The following is a 9,903-nucleotide window of genomic DNA, read 5'->3' on the forward strand; positions in this document are numbered from 1 at the left end:
TGGGCACTTGATGTTGCTGTATGTAATCATTGCAGGGATGTTGGACTAGATGACTTTTAGAGGTCCCATCCAACTCAAACAGTTCTAAAATTCTATGGGATTTGTCTTCTTTCCAGAGCATTCAAAGGTTTCCTGTATTTTATGACTTCATTTTAATCTGAGGAACTTGAAGGATGCATCATAGCCTGGGAGCAGCTGGAGACACCAGCTGAACAGAGTCTGTCCCCTGAGGGGGCTGCAGACCACTCTTAGACTTTCTGCAAAACTTCCTATGCAGAAAATAGGCTGCATGAAAATAGCTTGTGGCTAAGATACGTAGAAAATGCAGACATACGGGCACCACTGCTGCTTCCTCTCCCCAGGTAACTGCTACAGCTGCAATGTCTGAGGGCTGCTGTGAAAACATGGAGGAGAAAAGGGAGACTCTGAGACTGTTATCTGAACTGCTCTGCTTTTATTGCAGTGTGTTATCAGGAGATATGTCATCTTACAGAGGCGCTGAGGCCACACAGGACAGCTAAGGGTGGAGGCTGACCTGGGGCTCTCTGTGTACCTCCCACGTCAGACAGCGTTGGCTGGCTTCTGCCTTTTGACTCATTGTGGTGCAGCTCGTAGCTACACGCAACTGGTTCCTCTTTGTACCATCCCTTCCTCCCCTCCCTTGCCCAGAGGAAGTAACAGGCTTCTGAAGATCTTCACTACACTTTAAAATGTGATTCCACTGCAAGCAGCGTCATATTTTCCTGTTAATCATGGCAATGGCCATGTGACATTTACAAAGGTTTGTGGTGACGACTGACGCATTGCTCTCATCGATTCTTTGTGAGCAGCGCCTTTTCTTTCTTCGCTTTGTGTTAAATATATTTTCCTTATGTTGGACTTGGCTTTTGTTAACCCACTTTAACTGTCATTTTACATAGCTCAGGGCTTGCATCCTGTATTTGATGCACAGTATAATGCAATCAGAGGCTGCGTTTTGTTCCTCGTGTCTGAATGCGGTATTTCCCTAGCTCTAACTGTGTCACATCCTCTTCTGGGGGAATGCACCACCAGATGGTTTCTTTTCACTGAGCTGTCACAGGAGGGCAAGGAGCTCTGTCTGTCTGCGAGACAAATCAGCTGCATGCTATAACCTTGGGAGCATCAACAGAAAGAAATTTGTGAGCAGTGCAAAGAAAACAGGGACTATCTGGGACAAATTGTCCTGAGCTGAGCCACTTCTGAATTCTCAGTTCTCGTGAGGACAACCAGAAGGGAGCTACAGATGTTCCAGTGCTGTTCCCTGGTGCGTGGGAACTGGGACCAGGATCCCAACTGGGCCAAACCCCTGTGCTAACATCTCGTTTCTGCCCCCCAGGACTAAGATTATCCAAGGACCAGAGTGTGCTGCCGTGGCTGCCTTTTACCTTCTGTGTTCCTGGAGCTGGATGTCCCTTCTCCAGGCTGATACTGAGCGACTTCCTTCCCCTCAGCATTCATGAGAGGCAATCGAGCGTGAGCAGTGCCATTCCCAGCTGCAGTGTGGAGGGTAATGGGAGAGTGATGCATGCATTGCGGGGTCTCATTTCAGACACCACCATCGAGGCTGAGCTAAAACTTTAATTTGTTTTAATGCAGTTGTTGGGGCATTTTAATTCCATCAAAGGAAATGACACAAGACAATCTACAGACATTCATTTGCTGCTTTTATAAATGAATTGAATTCAGCTGTGCTGGGTTTCTCCTTCTGGGGCTCCACTTTGAGATTTACTTCTTGCTCAGAGGCGTAAGCAGTTGAGGACTGTGAACCTTAAAAATTACAATCTAAATTCAGTGTTTCATACATGAATATTTAAGCGAAGTGATATTCTCTATTCTTTCCGTAAGGCCCCATTTTTAATCATTGATGTCTGTTCTTTTGAGCAAATAAGCTCAGTATACATGACTTGTATGCGTTTTAAAAAATGATAGCTCTCTGGGACAAGTTCCAGTATCACAATATGCTGTATATGAATATTTATGGATCCATCAACTTCGGTGAACATTGAATTTGCTGATAAACATTGCAGAGAACATTTTTTTTTTTTTTAAAGAGGCAGAAAAACAATTTCCAAATTGGGTCTAATTCAGTGCGTATTTTTGGCCAAAAATAATCTTTTGCTGTTGTTTTTAAGAAAAAAAAAAACAACAAGCTTTTTCATTGAAAGCTACTTTTGCATGCATAATTTATCTAAATTATAGAAAAAAGCAACTTTTTCATTGATACTGAATGACACAAAACACAAAAATTATGTCATTTGGGGCAAAGATTTAAAGTGAGTAAAAATGAAATTTGAGAGTTTGGGAATATAAGACTTACATTACCCATTACCTGCATGTTGGTTGTAGAATACTGATCAATGTGCTAGCATCAGCATTTTCAGGCTGCAATAAAAGTTTTCATCCAGATACATTGGTGTTTTGTTAGAATTGTGCAGAAAACCTATCAAGCTGCTGTGAGAACGTGCATACATCTTGCATCGTGTATAAGTTGCACTGAGTATTGTTGCCTCTTGCACTCAGATCACAAATGTAGCACTATTGCTTCTTTTTCAGTTCCGTAAGTGTGGCAGTATTCTATTGTTTTTTTTCTTCCTTACTTGATATATTTTTACATGCATAGAAGGACATGTACATGTGTCCTTCCTCCCCTCGGTATCTTCAATGAAACATCCTTGTATTAATATGGGCACAACGAGTGTGAACAGAGCATGACCATAAATAACCCAAAAGGAAGGTCCTGTTGCAACACGTATGATGTTTTTAAATCAACTGTGTTAGAAAGATACTTGCTAGCTTGGTGTGTATTGGTGTTTGATTTAGGAATGAGAACAACATATCAGTATTTCCCATAGGATGGCAACACCATTTTCCAGTTATCTCTAGCTGCGTGTGGGAGATTAAAGTGATGCAGATGGTGGTATGAAGGAGAGAACAATGAAAGGACCAAGAAGAGCTTGAGGAAATGCAGAGGTGAGTGCTGGAAAATCAGATAACTTCATGGGAATGTGGGAAGGAGCTTTGAGACAAAACTGTGGCTGCAGATTTTGACAGTAACCCCAGCTAGGGTATGGCTACTGCAGTGTTATAAAAACAGGCACACAGTGAGACCTCTGCTTTGTCACTCCGTGATGGGGTTACAGCAATGCAGTGGCTGGGAATCCTTTGCTGTGACCGAGCCAGGGGGAGCTGTAGTAGGGCTGTAGGTGTTGAGATCTGAGTAGAAAAGCATGATATTTTGACTGTGGGAATGCATAGCCACATTTTTCAGTACAAGTATGCCAGAAAAATTTGGGTTTATTTATGTATGATTAACTGACTGTAGGAAAGTACCAGCAATGTTTCTCATCAGGTCTGTGCTCAAGCAACAGCCCTTTTGCCAAAAAGAAGCTAGCAATTTGTAAGATATGGTTTGTTGAAAAGTATACATAATTATGGAGTCATGTTAGTTAATAAAATGCTTCCTCATTTCTCTGTCTCTAAAAGCAGGAAACAAGCTCATGTTTGTGATCTCTCACAAAAGGACAGTAGAGCTTTCACTTCTACTGCAGAAATGGAGTTACCCTTTGAGAAACTAAAAGCAGGGCAAAGATTTAAATCATTTCTCTGGGTTACTTCCTTCAAATAGCCAAGTCTAGGTCCTGAGTTTTCCCATAAATGCTGTTACCTTGATTTTTTCAAAAAGAGTTTGATGCACACATCTTTGCTCTTGCAAAGTCTTTTCTTCATCTTCTGCAGGTAAATCTGTGAAGCAGCAGTAAGAGGTCTGTAGCGATCTGTGCTAGCTGGCGAGCTAGCTGCTCGTGAGTCGTGGGTGACTGGAGATGATGGGAAAATGAGATCTTGGGTTTTTAAAACTGGTTTGTAAACAGAAATCCTTTTTGTTTCCCAAGCATTTTTTGCTTTCTTCCTTTTAGAGTAAGAATGATACTTGACATGGGTCCTTCTTACAACTTCTGTTTTCAAAGAAAAAAAGGCTTTTCTTCCCGTTTTTTTTGAAGGGACTTGCATTACAGCTTGTGACTACCCACCATTTCCTTTGCCTTCTTTTACTGCAGTGCTGATTCCTTTTGCTGAAGATGATTCAGACATGGGCAGTTCAGGCTGCAATCCTTTTCTTGATGATCCAACTGATTGGAGGGTCAGGTAAGGAAGATTCAAGCTGCGCTCATCACTGTTTGATACTCTGTATTGCTGACTCACGGGTACACTGAAATTTTACTGTTCACCAGTATGAAGAATGATATCACATCAGCTGACAAAATAATCCTGTGCTTTGCAGAATGGCATAGAATATTATTTCTGATAAGGATTCAACACAAATAATCTGAAGATTCATCTCTTGTTCAGATGAGAAAACATCAGCAGAGCTATGGTTTCTGGCAGAAAAAAAACAGATATATACCCATATCACATATGCTCCATCAAATACTATGCCAGATGATCTTGGATCTTATCCTTCTTATTGGTATATGTTCATAGAGTATCCTGAATTGGAAGGGACCTATAAGGATTATAGGTCCCAGCTCCGGTTCCCCTGCTATCCCAGGATTTTCTTACACTGTAATTGGTGCACCTTATCTCAGAGAAGGACCTGGTGGTCCTGGTGGATGAAGAAGTTAAAATGAGCCAGCAGTGTGCTCTTGCAGCTCAGAAAGCGAATGGAATCCTGGGCTCCATCAGAAGAGGGGTGGCCAGCAGGGACAGGGAGGTGATTTCCTCTCTATTCTGCTCTTGGCCAGCAGGGACAGGGAGGTGATTTCCTCTCTATTCTGCTCTTGCGGGGCCCCATCTGAAGTACTGCAGCCAGGTCTGGGGCCTCCAATAAAAAAAGATAAGGAGCTGTTGGAGAATGTCCAGATGACAGCCACAAAGATTATCAGAAGGTTGGAGCACCTCCCCTACGAAGACAGACTGAGGGGTGACCTCATTGCAGCCTATCAGTACCTAAAGGGAGCCTATAAATGAGGGGAGTCAATTCTTTACAAGGGTAAATAATGGCAGGACAAGGGAAACTGGTTTCAAGTTGAAGGAGGGAAGATTTAGGTTGGATATCAGGTGGATGTTCTTTAAAGAGAGAGTGGTGAGGTGCTGGAACAGGCTGCCCAGAAAGGTTGTGGATGCCCGTCCCTGGAGGTGTTCAAGGTCAGGTTGGATGGGGCCCTGGGCAGCCTGGTCTAGTGTTAAATGGGGAGGTTAGCAGCCCCACATGTGGCAAACTGGTTGGAACTTGATGGTCCTTGAGGTCCCTTTCCACCTGAGCTGTTCTATGATTCTTTTTTTTTTTTTCTTTTTCCTTAGAAAAGGTAGTTTCCTTTACTTTAAGGGTGAATCTTGGGCTCCCCATCAGTTTTTCAATGTCCATATTAAAGTGGTAGGAATCTATTGCCAAAAGAAATGGAGAACTGTAGCTCACCAACGCACATTGCATACAGTGGAAAGGCATCATTTCCACTGCATTTCGAGATCTCAAAGACAGTGATAGAAGGAAGCAGGACCTGGAAACTGAATACTACTTATGAGTTTCTGTGAGAGCAATGCATTCCCAAGGCTGCCAGTACAGTAAGAAAGTCGAAATTGTAAGTATGGTGAAGCCAAGAGCTGGATATTGATGAAAGCTTAAGGATCATATTTAATATTTAATTTTTTCTTTCTCTATTTCTTTTTTTCCCACGTAGCTTATAGAAGCGTGAATGTGGAGGCTGGTCATGAGGCTGTGTTGAATTGCCCATCAATCTCCGAGCTGTCTTTGCTAATGGTGACGTGGAAGATGAAATCCAGCACTTCTTGCTTTTTAGCTTATAGAAGGGATCTCAATGAGTCAAGAATGTTAAACTGCAGTGAGAGGATGATGTGGAAATACTCACCCAATCACGACCTAGCTCTACGTATTTACCCCGTGAACCTGAATGACGAGGGAAATTACACCTGTGAAATTGTCAGCAGTGAGGGGAATTTTCTTTTTCTCTTTTCTCTGACTGTCATAGGTAAGATGCACCTGCACTTTTTCATTGTTGTGTGGACATAAAACAGATTTGAGATGTTGTTAAAGGACCAAATTGATTTTTGATTGAAGATAAAGATGAGACTTGATTTAGTATGACTGGAGAGGGCAAGGAGCCATATGAAGACATAGGGCTGTTTTAATAAGAAATAATCAGCTGTTATTTGTGGTGTTTTTTTTTGTTTCTGCCTCATGATCAGGGACTGTTTTCAGATGCTCCAGATGAACAGTCTGGATAGATTCTAATATAGTACTTTGGATGTAAAATGGAATTTGAATGGTGTGTGAATGTTCACATGAACAGGAGTGCACACTGTTGGTTAAGTTAGTGCAAATAGAGGATATTAAATAAATATTGCTACTTAAAGCTGAACCAAATTTCACAGTGCACACATTGTGTACTTTGTTTGGATAAGGACCAAATAGGAAGGAAGCATGAGTTTCAGGACATTATCTGGAAATATTTAACTCTTCCAGAAGCATTGAAAGTTGTAGAACTGCATCACTAAAATAAAAATGATTTTAGGCTATTTTCAACCAAGGCAGGAAGAGAAAGTATTAGGAAACAAAAGCAATGCATCAGGCAATCTTCCTGAGACGCGTAGATCATCTCTAGCTTTCCTTAAATTGCAAGAAACATTTTATTTATGACAGGATTTTTTGTTCTGATCATCATAGTTGATTTTTAGTAATACTCGAAAGGCTTATGGGAAAGTTATTCTGCAAATCAGTAATTTGCTACTGTTAATATTTGTCCCTTGATACTAGTTTGTTTTTTTTGTTTTTTCTTTCTTGCAGAATCTGTTTTGTCAAATGCAGAACATAAATTGTTAGGCTTTAGGCAGAATAGTATTTCTCCATTTCCTCCTTTCTATTCATACTATGAATTTCTTAGCTTGAAGCTTCAGCAAGCTACAGTGTTTTGTTCAGTATATGCACTGCTATACTTTTAAATCTTCATTTAATCCAGCCCTATCCAACATCCCATTTTCTGTTACAGTTATGGTCATCCTTTGGAAAACATGAGGAAACCACAACTCTAAGTGCAGCTACCAATTTTTAGAGATATTTACCTTGGACTTTAGTGTGTTTTTCCCTTAAAGATGATTGCTGTTAATATTCTGAATTATTTTAAAATATCTTAAGTTGGCCACCCAAAAAATAAAAAATAGTACTGTTTTTGTTTCTCAGTTAGAGACCCTCTGGAATAATGACTGTAGTCTATTTACTTCTTCTGCAGTCCCTCCTACATTGTCTCTGACCTCTGACAAGAACGGAGAGGCTGTTTGCCAAGCTATTGCTGGAAAACCAGCTGCCAAAATCTTCTGGATCCCTGCAAGTAATCACAGTGTTGAGAAAGATGTCCACCACCTCAATGGAACAGTGACCAAGGTCAGCTACATAAGTTGGGTCAGCAGCACACATCCTAATGTCACCTGCCTGGTTACCCACCCAGCTGTGAACCAGTCTCTCTCCCTAGATCTGTCAGGTAAAGAACATCGATCTGTAATTGTTCTACATCGCTCTCTTGTGACTGTGGTTTTCTTTGCAGCTGTTTCCACTGAATGCCAGGGCTTGGCAGATTGTTTAGTGGTGAAATGCCAAAGTTCTTGTGCATGTTGATAGAAAAATTAGTAATTCAGAGTTAGTCAGCTGAAACCAAATGTTTCACAGCATGGTATGAGGAAGTTTCCAGTGGGAGCTTACTTGGATCTCCATTTTAAGTTACAAGAGCTCCTTATTCTCTTTCAGTGTTCCTTGTTTAATTAGTGATGACAGAGAAGTTCTCTCTGCAGTAACTGTGATTTGTTTTTGATGTGAAACTTTAGACCCCTTGAGCTGAATTTTTGGACCCCTTGAGCTGATGAGCTGGATAAAGTGGAGAGTGGCTGTGTGTTACTCTTGAGCAAACTTTCCCAGAGACAAAGGTAGTAAAGGTTAAACTGGCTATGCTGGACTTGATATGTTTCTGCCATCAAAATTTGTAAGAAAATCTAGATAGCGCTTGTATCACCAAAATAGCAGGGGCATGAAGGATGGAAATTAACACAGACCAGTCACTAATTACAAAATTCTGGAGGGATGTCTGATCAGTTCTGCTGATGCACTTTTAGTATCATTTGTACAAAGGGAAGCTATGAAAGTGTATGGGTTGAAAATGGAAGTATGTTTGTACACACTGGATGAGCAAAACAGTCCCTTTTGTGGATTGGCACCTAGACATCCCATCTGTCTCTCATTGAAGTTATGGGGGTAGAGCACGATTTTTCTTTTCTTATTAAGTTAGATACCATCATCAAGTAGTCAGTGGGTACTGACATCTAGCTCTGTAACTGGTTTTCTTTTTCCCCCCCAGATGATTCCTCCAGGCTCCAGTATCTCCAGATTGGACTGCCTGCAAGTCTTGCTGTTGTCTGTGGTGTCGGAGTGACATTATGTTTGATTTTAAGGTGCAGGGGTAAGTCATTTGATGAGCTTGAAATGTTTTACATTCCATTGCAGGCTAAGTGCAGGTACTAAGATATGTATCTTATGGCTGAGAGTGGGTTGGGGGGCAAGAATTGAGGAAATTGTTGATATATGGTGTACTGACCCTTTGGAAATAATAAATGGAGGGATGGAATTTTAAAACAAGCCTGGAGTTTTGTAAGAGTCATTGTTATTATACTGTTAATGTATTACATATGAGGCAAGGAGTTATTCAGGGAGAGAAGAATACTCGCTATGAGTAGGGTGGGTTTTGAGTTTTTTTTTTAATTATTTTGATCATTCTGAATTTACCAACATAAAATTCTACACATAAGACTGAGGAGTTTAAAGACTAGTTTAAGCATTAGTCCTAATGGCAGGTCACAAGCAATCCTCCCTCTATCCTGGCAATTCTAATTTTTCCCTTGAGCAAGTGTAAGAATAGGTCAGATGTATGTTTCCCTGTGGTACACTGATAGTTTCTCAGTCTGTGTAGATTTCATTGGCATTGTGTCAGCTCATGCTGAATAAGTTGATAACGAGAGCTCATGTGAAGCTTTCCCACTCTTGAGATGGCTGTGGGTTGAGGGTTGAAAGAAAGAAACTGAAAGCAAGGATGTTTTTGGAAGAGGAGGGTATGAAGCACTGGGAGGAGGCAACTCAGAAGGGTGTGAACTGTAAATAGAGGGGATCTGTAGAGCACCTGAATGCCCTATTCCTCTCCATTGCAATAAATGTTCTGCCTTTACTGCTTTCCTAGGTTTCTTCCTTATGCTCACTGTTGCTCAGATTTCCACCCCTCCCCCCAACATAGAGAATATTAGATTGCAGATGTAATTAGTAAATCAGGTTTAAACAGATGAAGTGATGGTGTTGGCAAGAGAGAGTATGAGTGGAGACAGAAAGAGCAGAAAAGGCAGGAGAAGAAAACAGAAGGGCAGCTGCTGTCAGTAGTGGAGGCACTGACAGGTGTTTACAGCACTCTGGCAGAAGCATGTCACTGTTACACAGTGAAGAGCTCCTTTGGGGCAGGCAAGGAGAGGAGAAAATGCACTCAGGTGGGTTCTTGGCCCAGTATTTCCCTTCAGAAAAGCACACCTAACTGAGTCAATTCAACCATGTTTCCCAGGGAAACCAAATGTTTCAGCAAAGGGGAAAATAAAACGATTCACATTCAGGGGCAGAACATAAAAGGTGAGAACCTAACCAGTGAAAGCATTTTAAAAAAGAAGTCCTTCAGCCGCTAGAGAAGGGCAGCTAGAGAAGAACTCCGGATCTAGCAGCTGTGTACCTTGTTCCAAGAAACCATTTTGATTTCCTGGTATACATCTTCCAGCTTCCCGGCTACAGAAGAAGGCACATCAGTCACCAGTACAGACTGTGGTGAGCTTTGTTTTTTTTTGCTTTTTTCT

The 9,903-nt window shown here is 41.3% G+C and overlaps 1 protein-coding gene across 4 annotated transcripts in view; it reads left to right on the top strand.

Annotated features, from left to right (window-relative positions):
• Window positions 1-668: 668 nt before the first annotated feature.
• Window positions 669-9,903, top strand: part of LOC122156126 (cell surface glycoprotein CD200 receptor 1-B-like) — an 11,406-nt gene continuing 2,171 nt past the window's right edge. The window contains exons 1-8 of one of the 4 annotated variants that reach the window (XM_042810644.1): window positions 669-781; window positions 1,358-1,528; window positions 2,874-2,991; window positions 4,077-4,164; window positions 5,697-6,005; window positions 7,263-7,511; window positions 8,379-8,480; window positions 9,828-9,874. In XM_042810644.1, the coding sequence (XP_042666578.1) occupies window positions 4,098-4,164; window positions 5,697-6,005; window positions 7,263-7,511; window positions 8,379-8,480; window positions 9,828-9,874 (774 nt within the window). In that variant the 5' untranslated portion in view covers window positions 669-781; window positions 1,358-1,528; window positions 2,874-2,991; window positions 4,077-4,097. The other 3 variants (XM_042810643.1, XM_042810646.1, XM_042810645.1) reach the window with 3 other exon arrangements.

This window comes from Centrocercus urophasianus, unplaced genomic scaffold (genome assembly GCF_019232065.1).
Source record: "Centrocercus urophasianus isolate 14NV4802_14NV808 unplaced genomic scaffold, USGS_Curo_1.0 seq_12, whole genome shotgun sequence".
Lineage (NCBI taxonomy): Eukaryota > Metazoa > Chordata > Aves > Galliformes > Phasianidae > Centrocercus > Centrocercus urophasianus.